Source organism: Pseudorasbora parva, chromosome 21 (assembly GCF_024679245.1).
Source record: "Pseudorasbora parva isolate DD20220531a chromosome 21, ASM2467924v1, whole genome shotgun sequence".
NCBI lineage: Eukaryota > Metazoa > Chordata > Actinopteri > Cypriniformes > Gobionidae > Pseudorasbora > Pseudorasbora parva.
The window spans coordinates 28,598,749-28,624,368 of NC_090192.1; the positions used below are offsets into that span (position 1 = coordinate 28,598,749).

General features: G+C 36.7%; 3 protein-coding genes across 6 annotated transcripts in view; 2 read left to right on the plus strand and 1 right to left on the minus strand.

Annotated features, from left to right (window-relative positions):
- Positions 1-5,659, minus strand: part of tdrd1 (tudor domain containing 1) — a 23,450-nt gene extending 17,791 nt beyond the window's left edge. Inside the window, exon 1 of the mRNA XM_067430343.1 lies at positions 5,535-5,659. The gene's annotated coding sequence lies outside the window, so the exon portion shown is untranslated. The remainder of the gene's footprint in view (positions 1-5,534) is intronic.
- Positions 3,393-11,124, plus strand: si:ch211-225b10.3 (endoplasmic reticulum-Golgi intermediate compartment protein 2). Of its 2 annotated transcripts, none has more exons than XM_067430348.1 (14): positions 3,393-3,512; positions 7,736-7,880; positions 7,956-8,064; positions 8,268-8,314; positions 8,437-8,504; positions 8,605-8,645; positions 8,738-8,839; positions 9,050-9,145; positions 9,240-9,295; positions 9,521-9,619; positions 9,800-9,897; positions 9,980-10,142; positions 10,343-10,422; positions 10,535-11,124. In XM_067430348.1, exons 2-14 carry the CDS (start codon positions 7,775-7,777, stop codon positions 10,547-10,549), a joined length of 1,080 nt encoding a protein of 359 aa, XP_067286449.1. In that variant the 5' UTR covers positions 3,393-3,512; positions 7,736-7,774; the 3' UTR covers positions 10,550-11,124. The 2 variants fall into 2 exon arrangements, with proteins under 2 accessions (XP_067286449.1, XP_067286448.1); XM_067430347.1 differs by lacking the exon at positions 3,393-3,512 and adding an exon at positions 6,707-6,794.
- Positions 11,125-11,550: 426 nt separating this feature from the next.
- ccdc186 (coiled-coil domain-containing protein 186) overlaps positions 11,551-25,620 on the plus strand; it is a 39,721-nt gene continuing 25,651 nt past the window's right edge. For all 3 annotated transcript variants that reach the window (XM_067430344.1, XM_067430345.1, XM_067430346.1), the window contains exons 1-8: positions 11,551-11,690; positions 13,797-14,650; positions 16,179-16,305; positions 18,264-18,392; positions 21,025-21,237; positions 21,348-21,467; positions 24,081-24,185; positions 24,465-24,563. In XM_067430344.1, coding sequence (XP_067286445.1) covers positions 13,809-14,650; positions 16,179-16,305; positions 18,264-18,392; positions 21,025-21,237; positions 21,348-21,467; positions 24,081-24,185; positions 24,465-24,563 — 1,635 coding nt within the window. In that variant the 5' untranslated portion in view covers positions 11,551-11,690; positions 13,797-13,808. The remainder of the gene's footprint in view (positions 11,691-13,796; positions 14,651-16,178; positions 16,306-18,263; positions 18,393-21,024; positions 21,238-21,347; positions 21,468-24,080; positions 24,186-24,464; positions 24,564-25,620) is intronic.

A 25,620-nucleotide genomic window follows, 5' to 3' on the forward strand; every position in this document is an offset into this window, starting at 1 on the left:
ACTCTGGCATTTTTTTTGTTTCATTGTTCTTTTTTATTTTATTTTGTTGTATATGTGTATTAATATATTTTCTTTGCTGTATTTTACATGTTTTTTGCTGGCAATAAAAAAACAGATTAACTGCACAAGGTGTGTAAACCTCCAATACATCTATAAAGTTATCATTCCATCACAATTCATAAATAAATTTCTCAATCAAGTGACTGTGTCTATAGTATTAAACACAAATTTTACACAACATTAAAATATTATTTTCAAATAAACTTTTATATTAATTATAATAATTATAATTAAATTATTACTGCCCCTGGTTCAGTAATGAACTCTTGTAATAAAGTAGAAGTGGCTGGGACAGATTTTAAGTATCACCTAAAGATGCAATCTAATCCTGTTTACATGAAATAAGCCTGCTCCCAAGCAGGTTTAAGCTAACGGACCTGTTGCTATGACCGCAAGTCCAGGATGAGCTTCGAAGAACCAAACAATCTGAGATCAAGCCAAATCGTCAACAATCAAATCCAGCTAACTGAGTTAGCGACGTACGAAGAACAGGCCCCAGGACTTATAGGTCCTGCACACTGTGCGATTTTTCAAAATCCTTTGCGAATGTCCCTTGTCAGACTGTACGAACATGATCGCCATGTCACACTGTAAGATCTCAGTTGACATTAATGTCAGACTGCATGATAGTGAAGGCGCGCTAAAAACGGACGCGCGCAAGAAAACTCACTATGAGTGTTATATCATCAGTGAATGACGCGTTCAGTGACAGTGAGCTGCATTACACGCGGGACTGAAATGCTGGATACAAAGAAATCTCTAGCTCTCGTTTTGGTCATAGTTTGTCTTGAAAAACGGAGATATTTGACGGTCGTCGTAGGAGAAGTCACACTGCAGGATTGTGTGCCAAATCTTCTGACACTGCCAGAATTTCGTCTGAGGTAAAATTTGATCGCAGCGCTCATTAATCGGCTGCCGGTGAACATGTCAAACTAACGACCAAAGACGTCAGATTTTAGCCTAGGATCAGAGGAATCTTTTAGGATTTGCTAATTTGTCCCAGACGGCCAAATCGTGGCCAAAATCGCACAGTGTGCACCCGGCTTTACATGGTTTTAAAAGCTATTTATTTGTTGTAAAGTGTAATCATCATCTCAGAAAAATTAATTCTTCTGTCAGGCGCAATTGAAGTAAAAAGTGCCTGGGACAAATGCTGTCAAGATGTGGGTGTAGCCAGGCTATGTCTGTGTCATTATGCCAACATTATCTTCATAACATATATAACTTAACAAAAAAAGTAACGTTACCCCTCAGAAAAATAAACTTTCCTCTCATGTCAGCATTATAGCCTGGTGTCTACGAGCGCGGTGCGCGCTCTTCAGTGGTGAAGGCGCGGTGTATCACGTCATATTTGGACGCACACCCAAAAGTAATCGGGACAAATCGTTTACATGGTAAAAATGTTCACTTGATCGGTTCGTGAAAAGGTTTATCCCACCCCTCTCATACCGATTACAATTTCATTCGTTTTTTTCATTCGCAGCATTTTTATTCTGATTGAGGTGTTTATATGGAGCATTTCCATTCAGATTTGACTTTTAAACCGATTACAGTGCTCCATGTAAACGCACCTGTGGCCTGTTGCACAAAGCTGGTTTCTATTGCTACCGAGGTAAGTTCAAGAATAGTTTAAGCAAACTCTGGTTTTTCGGGCTCAAGAAGGTGGATTGGTTTAGCGTTGTTTATCACCATGGTAACTGACACTACACAGCTAACCTGCTCTGGAGCAAGTTTTATTCTGGGTTATAGATCGCAAACCCAAATTGGACCAATCAGCTGCATGTAAAGATGCAATAAAGCCACACCCGCTGTATCAGTCGTTCCAAATTTGCAGTTTATAGTGAAAAAACTGTTAGAGATAAAATTGCTTATCAGAGTTTTATTAGAACTAAAGTGTATATCTCAAACTGAATAACTGAAACATAATGAACGTGGAGGGCCAATCAGGCAGCAATATTTTTATGAATTCTAGCAATGCAATATTGTGTGAACAAGAATGACATTCAGGACAGCGGACGGGCCAGCACAGCATTGTCACGAGAAGTTTAACTGTGCGTTCACACCTCCAGCGCCAAGAGCTTCAAGGTGGCCCGAAGTCATTCATTTTCAATGGGAGCCGGTGGTGAGCTTAGGCGAGAACAGTGGGTCTTGGACAATTTGAGCATTGAGGAGAGTTAAAATTAAGATCAACTTTATGGTAACAAGCTATTATGGGGTTCGGCGGCAACCAGCTTGAATGTAAAAGTGCTCCACTTGAGAAATCCAGAGAACGCAGGTCTGAAAACTTTGGTTTCCGACCACATTACTTCCCATGCCAAATAGAGAAGTTGATCATTGCTGTGCGGGTTTACCTATCATTTATGTCATGATCATTCATAGTGATGTGTAATTTGTTAAGAAGGCACAACACTACAGAACAAGTGGCGGCTCCAGACAATTTTGATTGGGGGGTCCTAGTCATTTCAATGGGGGGTCTCATGAAAACCAACAAAAAATACAGTGGACACAGCTAATAACTGCATATTACGGCTACTAAACAACAAAACGTATCAACTACTTTGTCAGTTCTACTCAGTTCTTGCGGGTTTGTTGCAGCGCCTTGAACGCAAGGACGCAATGCACAGCAATGTTCATAGTGTGGCGCAGTAATTCTTATGTTTATATTTTTTTTAGGGCTGTCAATCGATTAAATATTTAAATTGCACACTTATCAGTTCTAAATGTACCTTAAATGAACATGTTTCAAGTTTTTAATACTCTAATCAACATAGGTATAGAGAAAAATTCATGCTTTATGCAAATGTATGTTTATTATAAACTATACTCAGAGCATGAAGACTAGACATTCAAAGAACTTGTTCATGTCTCTTAAGCCAACAATTCAGAATAAGCAGTGATTTCTCTCAATTTAAGAATATAAATAAAGGGAGTTTTTACACTGGCAGTAATTCAGAACACGGCATAGTTCAAAAGCTGTAATGCGGACCTGTGAGCACACCATATTCCACAAGTAGGAATATAGTGTGGCCCCTTTAAGAGATGCGTTCCTGCCCACATGTCTATGTTCCTGCCTTTATTTTGTGTGTGCGCCCAGCTGTGCCGCAGTCATAGTTACCAGGGTCGCGGTTTTCCCGCACAATTGGGCTATTTTAAAAAAAGGAGTTGCGGGAAAAACTACGGAGCCGCGGGTTGCGGTTTTTTGGGCTACAATTAAAAAGTACTGCGGCCGCGAAACAATATAAAAGAGCCAAAGAAAAAATTAAATGGAACGGTTTATTAGTGGGTATTGATCCCCGGGAACGAATTCACTTGGCAACAACCACTGCACGTGAGTAGACACGTCACTTGAGCATTTCACAAATCAAGCATCACGTCACATGAGTTATGCCTTTGGTGGTTGAAGCATCGGTTCAGTTGTCCGTGGATGAACAAGCAGCACTATAAAATGTCAGGTAAATGGAGAAAACCATCACCACAGATGCTTTGTCTCTTTACTGCTGAAATCTATTCAGCACCACATGAGAAGGGTGGGGAAGAGAGCATATGTCTAAATGAAGACAGCCCTGAGATTGTAAACTGTACACACACACACACAATTTTGGAATCGACTATTTTGATTGTTTTTGAAAAAAGTATCTTCAACAAAGCTGCATTTATTTTATTAAAAATAAAAAAGTAATGTTGACTGTAATATTGTGAAATATTATTAAAAAAATTAATTAAAATATAAAGAAACTTTTCTATTTGAATATAGTAAAGTGTAATTTATTCTGTGATTTAAAGCTGTGTTTTCAGCATCATTACTCCAGTCTTCAGTGTCACATGATCCTTCAGAAATCATTATAATATAATTATTTCCTCCTCAACAAACATATGGTTATTATCAATGTTAAAACACTTTTAGGATTATTTAATTAATAGAAAGTAAAAAACAAACAAAACAGTATTCATCTGAAATAGAAAACTTTAGTAACATTGTACTACCGGGGGTAGGGGGTGGGTAAACAAAGAATGGAATACATTTATTCAGCAAGGATGCCTTAAAAATTAATTAAGTGACGGTATAGACATTTATAAAGTTGAAAAAGCTTTATATTTCAGATAAATGCTGCTCTTTTGAACTTTCTATTAATTAAATAATCCTGAAAAAAAACTGTTTTCAACATTGATAATAAATAATTCTTGAGGAGCAAATCATATTACAATGATTTCTGAAGGATCATGTGACACTGAAGACTGGAATAATTCAGCTGAAAATTCAGTTTTGAATCACAAACAAATTGCATTTTAGATTATATTAAAAAAAAGTTATTTTTAATAGTTATTTATTTTATGTACAAATATTTCACAATAATACTGTTTAGCTGTATTTTTGATCAAATAAATGCAGCCTTGGTGAGCAGAAGAGTTTTTTTTTTAAAAACAATACATTTTATATAAATTTTATATATGAGTTTATTTGTGGGCCCTTTATGTGAATCCAGTGGTTGTCTAATCTGATTGGACACTGAAAAATTGGGCTAGTTTTCATTCCATTTGGGCGGGTTTTGAGTTGTCATTGGGCTAGAAATATTTCTGGGACCTGGCAACCCTGGCCGCAGTGAGAGAAACATGGACTCGGGAGCGCTCCAGAAAAGTAACCTGCTGGCTGCTGCTTATTCGTTTTAGCCGACTGTAATGTATTTAGTTCAATAAAACACATGTACTGCAAGTAGTGATGATGGTGTTAATGATTTACCTCAGATATGAGCGAGAGTGAGGTTCAGTGCATCGCGCTTGGACTGCAGAGAATGTTTTTTGTGAAAAAAACAATTCTTTCGACCTGCGGAGCCTAATAAAAGTTAAGCAGAAAATATGGTAGCTTATGAAGGCAATAACTGCAATTGTTTCAGAGTAATGTTAACCGGATATATATGGCCTATTTTTTTAATTTTTTTTTAATCAGGAAGAGGGTGGGTGGGGAGTCGAGGCGTTTTTTTAGGAGGGTCTTGAGACACCCCAAGGCTACATTTTCGTAAATTAATAAACAGTCAGATATGAACTCAAGTTTTATTTTATCTGCTTTAAAAAAGTACACTTAGTGAATGTAGCAAACAATTCAAATTGAACAGCAGACGACAGGACCATTTGCACGTGCATGCAGCCTCGTGTGCACAGGTGTGGCAACAATTAGACCCTAGATACATACTGACACTTATGCTTTTCTATAAACGGTATAGTCCCTGAACTAATTATTAAAAAAAAAAATCAAGTGTTTTGAATGTAATTATGCCAGTATTGCTTCAGAGAAAAACGCAGAACGGTTTACACGTGGCCAGCCAAGTTAACGGACAGAGCGAGTTTAATTCAAATATACACTTCAGCGTATCCCATGTGTTAGTTAAGACAACTTAAAAAGTGTAACTTAAATAAATACAAGTACGTAACAACTTTTCCGATTGTATTATTGCGGAGATAAAAGATGATGTTCTTACCCTCGACACCACCGCGTGCTGAAGGAATTTTATGCGCATGCGCAATTGAACGACCTCTGAGACCCAATGACTTCACGTGACTGGGGCGCTTTCTGCTTTTCACATTGACTAGCATATGAATTCAATGCAAGCAAGGTAAAATCTCACATTGTTGTGATGCTTTATCAAGGCAAAATATATACATTACTATTATAATAAATCAGTTACAATAATATGGTGGATTAAGACACAACTTCAATTTATTATATTAGAATGTAATGAAGTAAAATTTAATTATAAAATGCATACATGTCACTGTAACGAGTCTTATTTTGCAATTCTTTACACCCTCCACGGTTTTAATATGTTGATCAAATTAGTCATAATCCAATTAGCTTTACTTTCGGTCTATTGAGATCATCAGATCGATTTTTGAAGGCAACATACATATATACATTTTTATATCCCACAATCCTATGCATTCCATTTGATAACAAACAGTAAAGATGGTGTATGAAATTTGGAGTTGCTGGTCAGTTTGTGTAAATGTATGTTTTTGACCAACATTTTCCCCTTCTGATGTCACCTTAAATGAGAAATTACTAATATAGTAATTAAATATTTGTTTAGCTCTCACCAAAGCTCTCTCTGTTTTTCTGTAGATCATTAAACTGTTACGCTGCCTCAGAAGTCTGCCCAAAATCAGTTTCATGAGGTGCCTTTGTGCGCAAACGCTGCCTGCATAGGCATTGCCTATAAGGCCGCAAGGCCTAGGGTGTACCAGTTTGTTTACTGATTAGTTTCACCTGCGTTTCATTTAGCTCCTTCTCTTTTCCCTGTGTATTTAAGTCACAGGGTTAAGTCACACTTATGTTGGATGTGGATGTGGTTGTGTTTTGTTTCTTTTGTGTTAGTTTTGTGATTAAAGCCTGTATGCTTGTGTTCTCCATTGTTGTGTGCTTCATTACTGTTATGCTACATTTGTGAAAAAAGTTGTCTTGCCACTGAATTGCCAACTGGGTTCGGGCTAAAGCTTCTGCCATGATATGACAAAACCTATGTCAGTTAACACAGCAGTATAACATAAGGGATGTATCAGGCTAATCTATTAAAGTACTGTCAGATCTGTGCTGAGAACCTGTGCTAGGTTTTTGTTTAGCCGGAAAAACCAGCTGTTCCACAATGTGGCAGTGGTTGCAAAACCGCACATTTGAATGTCAGCAATTGCACGGTCCCATTGGAAATGGTCTAAAGCGTAGTTTTAAAGGTGTTTCAAAGAAGGTAAAGGTAAGACCGATATTTAATCAGTCTTGTTGTGACTAAATGTCAATTTGCTTTTTAAAGTTGTCTAGACAGAAATGAACTCATTATTTCATTTGGGTGATTAACGTGGGAAGAATGATCTAATTTAGCTGTTTGCTTGTGTGCGGTATAAGTCAGAAAGACATGCACTGCGGCCTGGTTTCACAGACTTGAGACCTGGTTTAGATTAAAGCCAGGATTAGGCCTTATTTCAATTAGGGCATTTAAGTAGCTTTTATAAATGTGTTTTAGAAAAAAACATTCCTGTTGTGCATCTTGAGACAAAAAACTAAACAAAACAATGGAACTGACATATTCTAAGATATGTTGCTAGCTCAAACATTTCAGTCTGGGACTGGGCCTTTTGTTTGTAAAACTGGGTGGGAGTAAAAGTGTTTTCATTAACTATATGTACAAATATAACGTAGGAATCAAACACAGACATTGTTGCCTCATAGTTACCAGTTCATTTAAGATACTACAGGAAAAACAATTCAGATTAGTAATACAGTTTATTATAAGTGTTATTTTATTATATTTTACGTATTTGTGTCTATAGATTTTAACTACACTATATCTTTAATAATGGCCATAATCTCAACTTTCCAGTTGTATACTGAAGGTTTTTGCAGAGGAATTTAACATTAAGCACGTTATTCCTAAAACGTAGTGACATTTTTTTTTCTTCTGGATGTTGACAATATTATTTCTGATTTATGGATTATTTTGAACCTGACTTTATCCAATGTTCAGATTTCTGTTTTGGAAATGTGGGCAAATTAGTGCATATTTAATTAGATCATGCCTTATATTTTAGAAAACTTAAAACAATTGTCTTATGTATTGCGGTGGTATAGTGATATCTATTATTCTAGTGATATCTTTATCCTATTTCTAAAGTCATGTTTTTGAATGTACAGGACTAAGGTAAATCTACTGAAAGATACATCCATTAAACAATGAAGAGGCTGAACAGAAAAAAGACTATCGATATAGTGAAAGAACTAGACGCCTTTCCTAAAGTTCCAGAGAGCTATGTGGTAACATCAGCTTTTGGAGGCACAGGTGAATTTTGACATTTGCCGTTTTAATATGATAGCATGTTACCTGTCTCTGATTGACTTCTTTTCTCTTTTCCAGTGTCTCTGATTGTTTTCCTCATCATGGCACTTCTGACCATATCAGAGTTTCTTGTGTACCAGGACTCATGGATGAAATATGAATATGAAGTAGACTCTGATTTTACCAGGTGTGTATATTTACCATGTTTACAGATAGAGGTGGATTTAGGTTGATTGGGACACTTTTTCAATCTCAATGGCAAAAAGTGTCCCATTCACCCTGAATTCATACCTATATATTTACTGAGATTTTTCAATTCAATTCCTTTAAAGAAATAATAAAAAAAAAAATAAGACCTGACATGATATATATATTTCTTTTTTGTGACAGTAAATTGAAGATAAAAATTGACATCACAGTTGCAATGAAATGTGAACGTAAGCGCATCTGTTATGCACTGGAATTGTTTTTCAGAATGTTTTATGCCTGGACTGGCTGTATTAATATTTTGAGTCAACATATTTGACGTAAAAGGTTTTAAACCCTTATTCTTGTATAGGGGTGGGTGCAGATGTGTTGGATATTGCTGGCACTGTCATTGCATCAAAGGAACTTAAATATGATCCTGTAAGTAACTGCAAAACATCTACTGCATTTCAGATTTCATTACATAACTGTTAACTAGCAGCTGTGTTTTGTGATTTTTTTTGCTTTGTTTGTTTTTCAGGTTAGCTTCGAGCCCTCTCCACAGGGAAAAATGTGGTATCAGTATGTAGTGTTTGTCGGTTATTACTTAAATCAGTTGTCCAGACAATATGTGTGTGCAATATAATTCTTCATCTCTGATTTTTGTATCTAAGGATATTACAGCAGATTCAAAACAGACTGACAGATGAGCGTTCACTTCAAGATGTACTCTTTAAATCAGCGCTAAAAGGATACTTTTCTGACCCAGTTCCACGGTACATCAGTTTAAATCCAGTGCTGATGCAATAAAGTACATGTAATAATATTTTAGGTGTAAATAACCATGTATTATTTAAATCAACAAAACAGAAAGACATAATACACCATTTTATTAAGGATTTGATCAAACATTATATAGCTAAAGCTTTTCCCTTACAAACAATGAATTAATCATCCACTGTTTCTGTTTTTTTTTCTTCGGACAGAAATGATTCTGCATCTGACTTCCAGAATGCATGTAGGATACATGGACAAATCTATGTCAGTAAAGTGGCAGGGAACTTCCATATCACACTAGGCAAGTAAGTATACACTTTTAGCAACCAAAATACAGCTATGTTCTAGCTTTTGTAAAGATGTGGCCTACATATATATTTATTGTTTCTGTCCTCATAGACCAATTGATACTATCAGAGGTCATGCCCATTTTGCTTCATTAATCAAAACAGAAGGTACGTTTTACTTTTTATTTATTTACAGATTTTAATTTAATAATCTGGGTGTCAACTTTTAAAGACAAATTTCCATGTATGTAATTCTTTATATATCCACTAGATGGCGGACTCACACATTGCAACGTGTCTTTTCAAATAATTTTATAATTCACATATAAAGGAAATTCTGTTCTTTTCTACCAGCATAATTGAAAATCCAGAATTATCTCTTTTTTTCAACAGTATATAACTTCTCACATCGAATAGATTATTTGTCTTTTGGAAACGATGTTCCCGGACACATCAATCCCCTTGATGGCACGGAAAAAATTGCATTAGATCGTAGGTATTTTTAATGTAGTTCAGTGTTTGTCCAATACAACCCAGCACAGTATACAGTCAGAGTCTAGATATGATGTATGCAAATACAAAAAAAAACTAAACAAAAACAAAAATTAGAGAACGCCTCATGCAGAACCAGCATCAGCAACACCAACCAGTGTTCTTGATCTGTATTTTCAGAAAATATGCTGTTTCAGTATTTTATCACAGTTGTTCCCACCAAGCTGCACACGTCAGATGTTTCAGTGGACATGCACCAGTTTTCTGTTACAGAAAGGGTAGGCTATGTGTGCCCTGTGCAAGCATGTGAATCTGTGTGAAAGTGTGTGTTTTTGTTGATCCTGTTGCCCTGTTATACAGGAGCGGGTTGTGAGCCATAAGAAAGGCAGCAGGGATGTATCGGGGATCTTTGTTAAGTATAAACTGAGCCCATTAATGGTGAGGGTGAGTGAGGAGCATATGCCTCTCTCTGTGTTTCTTGTGAGATTGTGTGGCATCGTTGGGGGAATCTTTTCAACTTCAGGTAACTTTCAAACATATAAGTCTAAATCAATCACAATGTGTTTTTATTGTTTAAATCAAGTTATATATTTTATTGTTAAAGTTGGTTTCAATATAATCAAGCACTATTATCAAGCACACAAAATATATTATCAATGTTGATAGTGACAAATCATAGCCAAACATTTATAGACTTTTCTTCTGCTGTGCTTCTTGACACAGACCTGCTTCACAGATTGATTGGGTATTTTGTTGACGTTATCTGCTGTCGTTTTAAACTTGGTGCAAATCAATCCAACGAGGTGAGTCACTACATTTAGAAGTCACGATGCATGACACTCTTTTGAAAAAGTATGGCAAAGTACATCTATAAATAATGTGCTGATCTGACTAATTGGGTTCTGTTTTTTCTAGGTTCTTCCTGATTAAGGACATCCTGGAACATTTACAGTATTCATTTGACAGAGACCTTTATCCAAAGCGACAAATGAGAAGCATAAATCGGTCCCTGGTCCTGGATCGCATAAACCAACACAGATTATTTGATATTGGCCTACACCCACCTGCAATTCCATATATATTTAAAGGCCTATACTTAACATTTTTCATTACAACAAAACATTTTCAACAAGTGGACAGACAATTAAAATATCATATTTTTTGTAATGATTGTAATACAATATAAAAATGCCTATGTTACCATGATTTTGTATAGTAAGCGATAAAAAATTAATAGAATGAAGTTTTTTTTACATGTCAGAATTCTCTTTCAAAGCAGCACCTGACTCTGAGCACAAGCCTTGTCATGTCAAATTAAACTGAACTCCTACCCTGTTAACCTTTTGAAGGTGGCTGTTGGACATTAACATCAACAAGAGATGTACACAAAATTGCTATAATGATAAATTATTGTATGCGGTACTTAATCTGTCGATTATTTATAACATTAGGCTAATTGGATAAACAAGATGTCATATTTTATGAATACCTAAAAAATAAAATTATTCCACATTCTACCCCAACAATTTGCTGTTTACTTTCTATAAGCATTATCATATTTATTATAGGACTAATATGATAAAATAATATATTTACTTTAAAAATACAATAAAATTTAATAAAATGTAACAAAAGGTTGGAACGCTACATCAACAGCAAACTTAGAAGAGGGAAGAGCCTTTATCATATGATACTTCCGGTCTTTTGATTTAACTACCGTTTGGTTTGATAGAGATTACATAGAATGCGTATTTACATTTTTGGCATCACATTTCTTACCAATATAAGTATTTCAACACCTCTTCTTGTGGAAAAAAACACACAAAAAAACACAAGTGTCAGAAACTTTCCAAAAAAGTAATTTGGGCGACTCGGCTCCCCCTGGTGGCAGTATTTGATACTGCGTTCTAGTTAACTGCCTGCTGGCCATCTCGGCGTTCGTAATTCCTCGCTATCGGTGCGTTCAGGGGCCATATTGTTGATGTGTCACCTCGAGAAATCACTCACACGGACACTCACTATTTATCACGGCAGCTTGTGTGTGACATTTCAAATGGATTTAACATAACCGGTAAGTCGTATATTGTAAACCAAAATGTCTAGTAATGTTAGATCCCAACTACAAAAGCGAATGTTTAATTAGCCCGAAAGCTAAGTCATTGAGTGAACTCAATGGCAGCTGGCTGATATATACTATTGTTATATACTTATAATCTATAAGATTAATGAATACACTCTTATCATATCATCATAGCAAGCTAAATGTCTTGTTATAATCAAATATAGCGGTTAAAACTCATCTGATCAGCCTGAGAATGTTGTGCAGCACTAGATCAACACACAACACAATTACACGTGTATTTTTGGTGTTTAATATAATTGACTATTATATAATTAGTTACATTAACACTGTATCTATTTTAATTCGTGCGGACAACGCAGGTGTTTTATCATTAACACGTAGAATGTGATGTATTTGGAAAGGTTAGCCGGTGTGCTAAAGCTAACTGCACCTGTGTGGAAACAGCAGTATCTGTCATTCGCCTCAAAATAATGAATACTATATTGATCATTACTGCTTTTATTTGCTATTAGTCCTCTTTTTTAATGTTGTTTATAGATAACAAATAACTCGTTTGGTGGGAGAAATGTGTCTGGTTGTTTTTTGTGGGTTGAGCACTGTCCATCCTACCCCTACAGAAAAAAATGCACCAACATGATGAGATGTATGTGAGACTAAAGATAAAGACAGATAAGAAAGAGAGGGGAAAAAAAGGAAGTTAACCTGGGCCGGAAATTGCTTAACAATTCAATGCGAGTCAAAATCTGTTTTTTAACAGAAAGTACTTAATAAAGTGTGTGATGACGTTTAGCACCCGTTTGACACCTTTTAAGGTATTTAACTGAGTTTCTGTGAGTGCGAATTATCAAATGTTTCATTTTGGTTGACAGTTGAGAATGTCTGCTTGAATAGAGGCATGAGAACCTGGTGACCTTTTAAAGTTTTAGTCGAGTTATTGGCAGTCGCACATATAATACTACAGACAAGTCTCTCAAACAGTATTTGTGTTCTTTGCAAGAATACATTTTAATAAAAATGATAAAAGAATGGTTACAACACAATGAGAAATGTTATAGTATGTATACATATATAAATAAATACATATAAATACAAAAACAATAAATGGATATATTTTGTGGCAATATTTTTTGTCATATGTTACATGTTTATGTAAAACAGTATTTTTCATCATCTACTAAATTTGAAAAGCGCTGATCGATTATTTAAAAGGTTTTGACAATTGAAAAATTGGTCTATTGCATCTCCCAACTGTAGAAACATTCCCAGAGTTAAGAAGCCAATAGGAACACGAGAGAAAACGATATCGTAAACGGCCCTACAAAAATAAAATGTTTTTTGAGAGAAGTGGCCAAGAACTTGCTACACAAGATTCAAAAATTAACTTGTGACCTTAAGGTGCTTGAGTTGAGATCAATTCCTCTTTCTCGCACAATAGTTAACTCTCACAGTAAGCTCTCAAAATAGCCCTTTATTGTAAGTCTCATCCTGATAGCATTTGTAACACATTCTCCTGCTGAATGGGCTTCTGCCCCAGTTTCGCTCATTCAGTGTGAATTTACACAAAATCAATGTCTTTTTTCCTCACTGCCATGTATTTTCTGTTCTGCTCCAGTGTCATCCTATAGGCATTTAGCTGTGAAAGTAATGCAGTAAGCCACTGAATCCTAATACAATGATGTATCAGGCAAGTTGGGCGTGAGAAAGGCGGGCCACTTTAGTTCTACAATACTGTCATCACAAAACTGCCTCTGGGTGGAAGGAGAGTCATGTCCTTATTTTGAAAGAAAGGACCACACCTTAATCTTGGAAATGTGTGGTTTTGGACAGTTGCAGTAATCTACTTTGCTCTAATAATGGCACTATCATGACAGTGTGACGAGACTGTTTACACACAAATTTTACACAACTTCCTATTTTTCTGGTGATAGATCTGATGTAAAATAGCCATGAATGTGTCTGCTTTATTTCAGCTGGTTATCCCTTGATAAAGATGTTTTATGACAGCTGATCATAAAAGTCATGTTTTTAATAGGCAAGTGCATTGTTTTGAGTTTCACATGCATGTGAGTCACTTGTGTGTGTTGTGTTTTCCAGTGCCAGCAGCTGATGGAGATCATGGAGCCGTTGGATTCTCAGAGCAAACCGACCCCTGCCTCTGACCCCTCACAAAGTTCAGAGGTCAACGTTTTTCTGGAAGGGTCAACCGATGTCCTCAGCGATGAGAGTGAACCTATTTTAAAAGAACAGTATGAAGACACTGAGCTGGATAGTCTTGAGCTGGATAGTACTCATTCAGGAAGTGTGGACAGAGAAGGTCATACAGAGGTTCAGCAAGAGAATGGACCTGGAGAACAAGCACAGGGTGATGGGAACACTAGCTGTGACAGTGGAACAGCCTCCATTGACGATGCCAGGACTCCAACAGCTGTCCATGACAGTGTTGCAGAATCATTTCCCACAGTTCTTGAAGAACTCGTTTCTGGCCTTGAGGAACCAGCGGGGGTGGTTTCACAATCAGAAGGTGGAACACAGAATGAGGGAGAGGAATCTTCTCCGTCTGTTCTAAATGGGACTGATGATTTTTCATCCACAGAATTTGATGCACTGAATAGCCCAACAGAACTTAACAGGACTCCTTTGACTCCTACACCAGCTGCTCAGGGTGAGGAACTGCCAGATGTTGTTTCAGTACCCCAAAACTCACAATCCAACTCCAGTATGAACCCATATGACACTGACTGCAGCAGGAAGCTGATGTCTGAGATCCAGCGCTCTCTTTCTCAGGAGTCTCTGCTGGATGAGCTGGAGGATGAACTGTTGAACAGTCAGTCAGAGGGCATCCGAAAGGGGAGTCCTCCCAATGGGCTTCAGAAGGACCAGAACTCAATGGCTTTATTTGAGAAGTGTGTACAGTACAAGTATTCCCAACAGGAGAAAGCAATCAAGAGGTAGGCTGTTGATTAATAGCTATGTCAATCAGCTCAACTAAAGGTTATAGTCCACTGCTAGTGTTAGATTTATAGCAGCAGGAAATGGTAAATCATTAGTTGAATTTGCCATTCTTACCTGCATGAAAATAAACTTCACTATCTTTCATCGCCAGTGTGTGGCAATAAAATGTACCCAGTGTCAGATAATTAAGGTAAATGAGTTTATGAATCAGTATTGTTTAGATTGTTATAAAATACATTATACTAATATTTTTTACTTAAGACACCTAGTGCAGCAGTTGTATTTTCTATAATAAATATATGTAATAGATTATATATAGATTTATAAAAATAATAATTATTATATTTGATAAAAAAAATTGTTATACATTTTTTGTTTGATGTTCTTTGGATCATCATGCACAAATTATTATATAGTTATTAAAGTATGTATTTTTATGAAAATAATTTATTTTTTCTCTTTGTAACATATTGAATTTTTTTTTAAATAGTAATAATAATAATTCATTATAAAAATGCTTTTGCATTGGACTTAACTAGGTTTATGTTTTTATACGAATAACCAGCCAGTAATTATACTGAATTATAAAAGTCATATGTTGTTTCAGTGCACACACTTTTTTTTTTTGGATGATTCAAAGCTATAATTATTTAGTCTGTGAGTATTTAGTCTTTTTGACTAATTCATTGAAAGAATTGGCTAAGATTAATTTGTTTATGAATATAATATAAACTGCATGGCCTGGTTTTACAGACAAGGCTTAGGTTAAGCCAGGATTAGACCTTAGTTCAATTTTAACAATTAAGTAGCGTAATGTGCTTTAGAAAAAAAACATTACTGGTGTGCATCTTAAGGCAAAACAATAGCACTGAAGTATTTTAAGATATATCAGTGCAATGTGCTTTCAGGAAAGACAGCTCAAACATGAATTTAAGCCTTGTCTGTGAAACTGGGCATATATGATTTTGGTATAATTTCAGTGAAGATGACGCAAAAGAATTGTCTGTTTTATTTTATGGGTCATCGGCTATTTATTTCATGACATTTAATTCTCTGCAAGCTCTCAACTCAACTATGATTTATTTTGTTGTTTGTGCCATTGATTATTTTATGCTGTGATCAGCCTGAGCCTTTCTGCTCTAAAACCCCATCCTGTTCTGCCTTTATTAATTTTTGCAAGGGCATCTGGCTGACTCTCATATTGGAAGCAGTCCACAGCTTTGCATTGCATGACCTGCTGTTAGTATTGTCTGATCGCTGGTGCTCATGGACACCTGTTCCCTCTCACATGGTCTTTTCTCTGTTATGATTCATATTGGTGCCTGATACTTTATTGAAAACAATTCATTGTTGTTCTCGATATGGTTTAGGTCACCTGTTTAGAACAAATATGCTTCTCATTTACAACAAGCAAATCACAGACGACACAACGGAACAAGCATTATTTCACACATCACATTACAGCAGCTCCAGTGTATTACAATGTGCTAACATTGGTAGTGACAGCTGGTAACTGTTTTTCAGGTTACTTGATGAGAATAAGAAACATCAGGAGCTGATTCTGGGCATCTGCTCCGAGAAAGACAACATGAGGGATGAGCTGAAGAAGAGGACGGAGACGGAGAAACAGCATCTTTGCACCATTAAGAAGGTAATGGACAACTATATATTGTTTTGTGCGTGTGTATGTGTGTGTGTGTGTGTGTGTGTGTGTGTGTGTGTGTGTGTGTGTGTGTGTGTGTGTGTGTGTGTGTGTGTGTGTGTGTGTGTGTGTCTTTATTCGTCTTTTGGATAACCTGGCTATCTGTCTGTCCAACTATTGCAATACAAGAAAACGTTCTCGAACCATTGTCGCAAAACTTACACAATTCAACGTGAAATTTGCATTTTCTATGCTATGCATACCGTGTTTTTTTTTTTTTGCAAAAGTTTTTTTTTTTTTTTATGTTTTTGAAACAAGACTTCTTACCAATGTGGCAAAAAACAGTAATATTGTGAAATAAAATAACAAATTATATTTAAATTTGTTTTAAAAACGTAATTTATTCATGGAATGGCAAAGCGAAATTTCAGCATCATTACTCCAATATTCAGTGTCACATAATCCTTCAAAAATCATTTTAATATGCTGATTTGGTGCTCAAGCAACATTTCTTATTATTATCGATGTTGGAAACAGTGACGCTTAATATATTTGTGGAAACTGGTACATATTTTCCAGGATTCTCAGATAGATAGAAAATTCAAAATAATCAGTTTATTTGAAATAGCACTCTTTTATAATGCTACAAATGTCTTTACTGTCTGTTTAGATCAATTTAATGCATCTTTGCTAAATGAAAGTATTGACTTCTTTAAAATAAAACTGTTATTGACTCCAAACTTTTGAACTAGTGTATATTCATGCCCACGTTACAGTTTCATTTTCAGTGTATCCAGATTTTAGGTGTGCTCGTCGTAATGCCGTTATTTGTTATTTAAATACCTCTTCAGGATCTGGAGGGACAACCATGACTGTCCCTTGTTCACTGATTAGAGAACACTTGTTTCCTGAAGAGCTTTCATCTGATACTGGAAAAGCGGGTTTGTTTGAGAGCGACTCCAGGCTATGAGACTCTGTAGTTCAGTTCAATCTGAAAGAGCCCCCTGTCATAGAGGGGTAATAACACAAATCAAACAGAGCGGCTTGGAGGGGAATGGCTGAGAAGCCGTAATTAAGTGTTGCAGTAATGCCGTGAAACTATAGTGCATGTTTTGTTGTCATGGTCTCTCCACAGAACAGGCATCTGAAGACCCACAGATAATCGCTTCTTCTGAATGAAACATCGCCTGTCTCTTTACTTTTCATTCAATAGCAGCACTGTGATGAAAATGTAACACTTGGTTCCTACATCTGGTTGTCAGAAAGAAAAGCATTTATTTTGTGAAACCCTGAATGGAGCCTATCAGTCACTTAGTCCAATATCATTTGAATATATTTTCATAAGCAGTCCAGAACTTGACATTAAATGAAGATGGCATGTTGTGTAGGTACACTGATGATCAAAAGTTTCTAATAGTTATGAAAAAAAAAATTTTTGATGGAAGGCAAAATTTATTTGATCACAAACACAGTAAAAACAGTAAAATTGTGAAAAATGATTACATTTTAAAATAACTGTTTTCTATTCGAGTATCTTTTAAACTGTAGTTTATTCCTGTGATGTCTTCAGTGTCACATGATTCTTCAGAATAATTCTAATGTGCTTATTTAGAGCTCAGCTATTATCAATGTTATTGGTGCTCAGTTATTTATAACGATTCCTATTACTATCAATTTTGAAAATGGATGCTTTCAGCATATGCTGCTTAGTATTTGTGTGGAAACATTGATAATAATAATTGTTCCTTGAGCACCAACTCAGCATATTAGAATGAATTCTAAAGGATCATCTTAATTCAAACTTTTGACCGACCACCAGTGTATTTTTAGTCATATTGCACTCGCTAGACGTGTAAACTTGATCTGTCTGCTGTCTGTCAGTGCTGAATCTGTTGTTGTCTTGATGAATATGTTTATGGTTACTGCAGTCATGACATTTTAACTGAACACATCTCTTGTTTTACCAGTTTGAAAGCCGGGTGGAGGAACTTTTGAAGGAACTGAAAGACTCCAGAGACAAACTGGTTCACCAGGATCATGCTGCTAAGAATGCCATCCAGCAGATACAGAGGGAGATTGCCTATCGGCTTGAACAGGTGAGAGGTCATCACTATGGAGACAGTCTAAACAAAGGCTTCCTGCATAAGAACCCTGCTAAATTATTTTTTGAACGGTTTTCAGTTCCTGCCCTTTGTGTCTAAGCATCTTTAAAATGAAGTCACGTCAGTCTTACAGTGATATCAGTCGTTGTGCATTTTGTATTCTGCTTTTATACAGGATGTCAGATTCTAGGTTTCCATTTGTATTTGTATTCATCCTTTTTTAATCCCACACAAAGGCGGCTAAAGTGAAGTCCAGCATTCAGATATTGAGGACTAAAGTCATACAAAATATGCACAAAATGTGGAAAGAGAGTTGTGTTTGGTTTGGCAGGACTTGTTCAAACAGCTCCTCACTCTCATGTAAACTCCTCAGTCAAGTGTGAGAGCCTCCCTCTCTTTTGCCCTTTCACTGCCTTTGGAGTCTGGACACATCAACTATGATAAATCATAGAAGTTATTACAGATGTTGTATTATATTTGGAAAGGGTCAACCGATATTGCTTTTTTTTGATGGATGATGCCAATATCTTAGAGAGCAGGGTGACCCATAAAAACACATGCATAACAATTTTGCATAATATTGACTAAATTAGAAATAAATAATTTGATGTTTATTAAGTCTAACTTAGTTTCAGTCAATCTCATGTCAATCTTGAGTACCTATAGAGTAGTATTGCATCCTTCATATCTCCGAAAAGTCTTTAGTTTTATTATATTTATAAAAGAAATATGGGCTGTACCGAGTCTTTCCGGAAAAAACCGAGCGCCTGGAGGCGTATCGTGTGGGCGGAGCTAAAGAATGACGATCGCGCACAAAGCGGTGACGTCCTCAAGCGTGGAGAAACCCATGGCTATCGATCAGATTCAGCTAATACAGATAATGATCCAGAATCAGATTCGGAGGCTGAAATAAACTGAACAGGAGAAACAGCAACAGCAGGACGTCCGTCTCTGTGGTATGGACTGTATTTAGTGACCTGTCAACATTTGTGTGTCTTTACTCGCAGTTTATGAGGACATGATTCGGTTTATGGACTATTGTATGCCACTAAACCTTAGCAGTAGCAAGCAAAACGGTTTTGCACGTCAGACTAGTGTAACGTTATACATAGAACAACAATGGAGTCCGTTAGCGCATTTGAATGACGAAGCACGCGATCGTGTTGTTTACTGATGTTTACTCACGCAACGATAGCCAACAGCAGAGATATTTGAAGCAGTTTTACTCACCGCCTGCTTCCAAAGCAGGACCGAACCTTTATCGCTGGGACCGCTCCGTCAAAAACACACTTCTTTGGTATGATTTGGTGAAGTCCTGTGACAGCAGTGACCGTGGAAATCCACTTTGCGACGCGACTGAAGCGATGTTGTGAAGCTTCCTGTCAGTTCTGCGTTCAAATCGGTTCAAATGCAGCGCTGCCTTCCCGGAATGCTGTGCTGAAGCGTTGAAGTCGCTCGACGTCACCCATAGGAATAAAGTGGAGCGCGGCATAAGTGTTCAACATAAGTGTTCACGAACGAGTGGATCTGCAGCTGAGAGAGTGTTTATGGGCGTGCATTTCCTCTCTCTCGCTCTAGTCACGCGAGCGCGCACCCTACCGGGAAGAGCCCGTACGGCCCATACAAGGACCTTCCGCTCTATTAACGTCAAGCCGACCCATACTCGAAAAAAACTCTCCGAAACTTGTGAGAAACCGGAAGGAGTATTTTTGACACAGAAATACTCCCATCAAATGTCCAACATTAGTTTTTGAAACTTTGTCTATGTTTAGGATGGGAATCCAAGTCTTTAACAGTGTAAAAAGCTCAGTATGCATGAAACAGCATTTCACCCCCCCTTTAATGTGTGTGTGCGCATGCTTGTGCATGTATGATGTTGTGGTACTACTGATTTTGCTAATCAGATATTCAGTCATTTACATGCACACCAGTAAGTTGATAACTCAGGAAGCTGATAACAAATATCAGCTTATTGAAATAACCAGTTTTCCCCATTTACATACAAACCAGTAAACTGACAATGCAAGTAAACCGCGTTTACATGACTTTATTAATAAACAGGGTTATTTACTTGTAGTGACGTCAAACATAATAATGTCTGTATCTGACTCAAAGTATTCTAAATGTTATGTCAGTTGTGATGTTTAAAAAAAGCGTGCACCGTGTCAGCGGGAGGCTTACGGCTCATATTATTCTCTCATGCAGTCACAAATGCAGCTTTTTGACTGAACCTCTTCTACTTCTGCTGCATAGATGAGAGCACATCTTTACAATTTTCTGGGTCTTAAAAGAGTCTGGGTTTGTAATATATGTCCTTGTTTCATGCAAAATGCTAGCTTTGATATGTCCTTGTTTCATGCAACGATGTGTTCTTATTTTATGCAAAACGCAAGAAATCAACGCTAGTGTCCCACATGCTGTCAAAATAAACTACAATTCTGCTTCTGATTGACACTTTGGCCAAACAAACTTATCTGCCGATGCTGATTATTAAGAATGCCAAGTGTTCTCAAAGAATGCCTTGACAATATATCGGTCATCCAATTATATTTGTGCTGGTAAGGTGTCAGATCTCACATGATCCATAAACCGTTTTCATGCATTTACATTTATTTATGCATCCCAGGCCAATAAGAAATGTGAGGAGGCACGTCAGGAGAAGGAGACAATGGTGATGAAGTATGTCCGAGGTGAAAAGGAAGCGCTGGACCTGCGGAGGGAGAAGGAGCAGCTGGAGAAGAAGCTACGGGAGGCCACAGCAGAAGTAGACAAACAGGCCCGGCGGGGAAATACGCTGGCCCAGGAAAAAGGACGCCTGCAGCAGCTCTATGATGCCAAGGTCATTATTAAAAAATAGTTTTTGATGCTTGATGGGGTGTTTGAATCTACAATATGCATTGATTCTGTACATGTTCTCAGTTGCGTTTGTCTTTGATTATGCTTCTGCAGGAGAACGAGGTGACGAGACTTTCCCGTGAACTGGAAAAAGTCAAGGAAGAAATCAATTCTCACGTCATCAAAGTAAAATGGGCCCAGAACAAACTGAAGAGTGAAACAGACGCTCACAAGGTAATCCAGAGAACATTGTAAATAAAGGCTTAAAGTTAAAGTAAAAATTGCTCTGAAAGTTCCAGCGATATTGTCATCATCTCTGTCGTTATTGTTACAGCTGTGAAGTTACAATCATGACAATTAGAAATTGCGAGAATCCCCCCCCCCCCTTTCTAGATAATGAACAATGAAAAACATTAACAGCAAATCTGAATTCACTCATTAGTGGCACAGCGACAGTTTTCTAATTCTTTCACATAAGATTTGAAAAAGATGTTCTTGAAACCTCAAATAAAGATTCAAATGGTTATGAATCAGCATATTGATTCATGATTCGGATCGCCAATGTCACACGATTTCAGCAGTTTGACACGCGATCCAAATCATGAATCAATACGCTTATTCATGTCCGTTTGAATCTTAATTTGAGGATTGAACACAAACAAGGAAGAGGAGACAATGCTGAATTAAGTCGTAGTTTTTGTTATTTTTGGACCAAAATGTATTTTTGATGCTTCAAGAGATTCTAATTAACCAACTGATGTCCTATATGGACTACTTTGATGATGTTTTTATTAGCTTTCTGGACATGGACAGTATAGTGCATACATTTTCACGCTCTCAGACTAAATATAAAATATCTTAAACTGTGTACTGAAGATGAACGGAGGTCTTACGGGTGTGAAACGACATTAGGGTGAGTCATTAATGACATAAATTTCATTTTTGGGTGAACTAACCCTTTAAAGGTTCACCCTTTAGTTCACCCAAAAATTTGATGATGATTTCATTAATGGCTCACCCTAATGTTGTTACACACCCGTAAGACCTCCGTTCATCTTCGGAACACAAATGAAGATATCTTTGTTGAAAGCTGATGGCTGAGAAAGGCTTCAGAAAATCCTCCATTGGCATTAAGTATATTCCACTGACCCACTTACAAGACCCATAAAAGGCACTAAAGACTTCATTACTACATTACTTCATCTCACTACAGTGGCTGTACAATAATTTTAGGAAGCGACGAGAATAGTTTTTGTGCGCAAAAAAATCAAAATAATGACTTTATCCGCCAAGTTATGGTTTTCCGTGTAGGTCTTTGACGTGGGGGCCCTCCTCTTCTGGGTCATATTCGAGCGGTGGAGCTGTGTCATATTCTCGCGCATGCGTCGAGTTCGCATCAATAGCTTGGTGGATAAAGTCCTTATTTTGATTTTTGTGCGCACAATAACTATTTTAGTCACATTGTAAAATTATTTCACAGCCACTGTTGTGAGATGGACTTTGTAATGTCGTCTTTAGTGCCTTGTATGGGTCTTGTGAGTGGGTCAGTGGAAATATACTGAATGCCAATTGAGGCCTTTCTGAAGCCTTACTCAGCCATCAGCTTTATAAAAAAAAAAAATATATATATATATATATATATATATATATATATATATATATAGAGAGAGGGAGAGAGAGAGATTTATTTATTTATTAGTGGTGTCAATTGAATTAAAAAATGTAAACGTGCAATTAAACGTGATTTCACACCCAACACTGAAGTTTTTGCAATATTTTTATATTGAAATAATGTAATATTTAATCTTCAAATTAATGTAGAAACAACATAAAGACAGTAACCTATATTTTAAATATTTGTTTAATGGCATCTTTTTTATGAAAGAAGGCATCACCAATACCAATGCTAAGTCTCTATGAATTTGTTTTCCCCCTCAAAATTCAGTTTTGACTTTTCAGCCAATTGTTTCTAATTTTGTCTGAGTTGTTTTGCTGCAGCTATTGTAATTTTGTGTATTACTTTTATTTATTAATATTTTAAATTAGCCTTTATTTTTAAAGTTTTGTTTTTCATTTAAATTTTAAGTTTTATGATTTTGTTTTGTTGCTTTTGTCTTTTTTACATTAAAATTTTTAAGTTTTGTTTTTAAATTAATTTAAGTTTTAATATTTAAATTTAAACTTCTCCTCCTTCTCCTTCTCCTTCTCCTTCTCCTTCTCCTTCTCCTTCTCCTTCTCCTTCTCCTTCTTCTCCTTCTCCTTCTCCTTCTCCTTCTCCTTCTCCTTCTCCTTCTCCTTCTCCTTCTCCTTCTCCTTCTCCTTCTCCTTCTTCTCCTTCTCCTTCTCCTTCTCCTTCTTCTCCTTCTCCTTCTCCTTCTCCTTCTCCTTCTCCTTCTTCTCCTTCTTCTCCTTCTTCTCCTTCTCCTTCTTCTCCTTCTTCTCCTTCTCCTTCTCCTTCTCCTTCTCCTTCTCCTTCTTCTCCTTCTCCTTCTCCTTCTCCTTCTCCTTCTCCTCCTTCTCCTTCTCCTTCTCCTTCTCCTTCTCCTTCTCCTTCTCCTTCTCCTTCTCCTTCTTCTCCTTCTTCTCCTTCTTCTCCTTCTTCTCCTTCTTCTCCTTCTCCTTCTCCTTCTCCTCCTCCTTCTCCTCCTCCTCCTCCTCCTCTTCCTTTCGGCTGTTGCCTTTAGGGGTTGCCACAGCAAATCATCATATTTAAATATCAAATATTTATATTTCAATATATTTCAGCTTTATTTAAATGACTTAAAACAATTTGAATAGCTTTCATTTTAGTTAACATTTACAACACTCTGTTGCCAATTTTACTTTAAAATGTCTCTTTAATAACAGGAAACAAAAGACAGATTAAGAGAAACGACCGCCAAGCTGACTCAAGCAAAAGAAGAGACGGAACAGATTCGCAAAAACTGCCAGGACATGATCCGCACATACCAGGTACTGTTCAATTATGAGATCAGTGTGCCCACTAGAGGGCACCATATACACAACATTTATCCTCCATGTAGAATGCAAACCCCGTTTTACTTTATCTATAATGAGTTGGAGATGTGCATTTCAGGCAGTGCATTCTGCTGTAGTTTATTAGAAAATGGTTCCTTTAGTCCTCCGCTAAACACAATTTGTGTGGCTTATCTTCATTTAGGGGGATGTAAGCTAATTTGCAATTTGTGTGGCTTGTTACAAACTTCAAACCTCCCTCTCTGTCTCCTGCAGGAATCTGAGGAGATTAAGTCAAATGAATTGGATGCAAAGCTGCGAGAGACCAAAGGAGAGCTGGAGAAGCAAAAACAAGAGCAGACAGACCAGCAAGAGGTGCAGTTTTACTTTATCCCTTCAGGATAAGTCGTTTTAAGAGCATACATATAATACAATTAAGAAAAATCCAAAGAGTTTGAACGATATCAGTACAGTCTTGCCTACTAGGAACTGTATATTTACTGCAAGCAGTATATTATATCATTTTCTCAATTCAAATTTGAGTAGTGTTTCTCTAGGTCACAGAGGCCTCATAAAGTCAGTTTTACAGTTTTTGGGGACTAGTGTTTGTTCATGTTACACCTCATATATCTTTTCCTTGGTTTGCTTCTTTTAGCCGTTCTGCCGAGATACCCCTCGCTGCAGACTGTAGCGCGCTGACCTCACGAATATACGTTACGTATATTACGTATCGCATATCTTTAAAACGCATGCGCCATAACGTGGTGACAGCGCATGCGTGTACTATTTGCGTTATGCGGTGATGTCACGTGTTTTGATTTCTTGTTTGACGTCCCACGTCTTTAAAATGCATGAGAAAACTTGACATAATAGGTTGATAAAATGTTAAAAACGCTAAAGTAATAATAAAAAAACAGCAAAACGGAGTACACATATCCTTGGTTTTGACCATGCCATCTGATATAATTATAAGGAATTACAAAGTATACTCTGTAATGGCTGTGTATTTTATTTAAACTAAGTGTAGTTTAGATTACAACTCTTTATTGTCCACGCCGGTGGAAATTCATCTTTAGCCTCACAAAAATTATTAATTTGAATTCCCAATTCAATACAGCAAACACACAAAGAAACTTGCAAGAATTACATGCCCCATGCATTACAAACGTATAAACTAATTACGCTAAGACCATAAATAAAATAATATCACTAAATAAATAAATAACCACCCTTAATATTATTATGTACATAGATCATTAATTGTATAAAATAATGGCAGATGGTATAAATGTATTATTTTCACATTAAGTTGTAGCCTACATTGTTCTTCTTTATTTTTGTGTATTATATTTTTTTGGACAGTTTCTCTGACAATACGGCATGTAAAACATTTATGCCAATAAAGTAGTTTGATGTTAAACTGACTACATAC

Coding starts and splice junctions, on each gene's coding strand:
- si:ch211-225b10.3 (XM_067430348.1), top strand. CDS start 7,775: ATGAAGAGGCTGAACAGAAAAAAGACTATCGATATAGTGAAAGAACTA. Junction 7,881..7,955: donor ATCAGCTTTTGGAGGCACAG/GTGAATTTTGAC, acceptor TCTCTTTTCCAG/TGTCTCTGATTGTTTTCCTC. Junction 9,620..9,799: donor GGAAAAAATTGCATTAGATC/GTAGGTATTTTT, acceptor CTGTATTTTCAG/AAAATATGCTGTTTCAGTAT.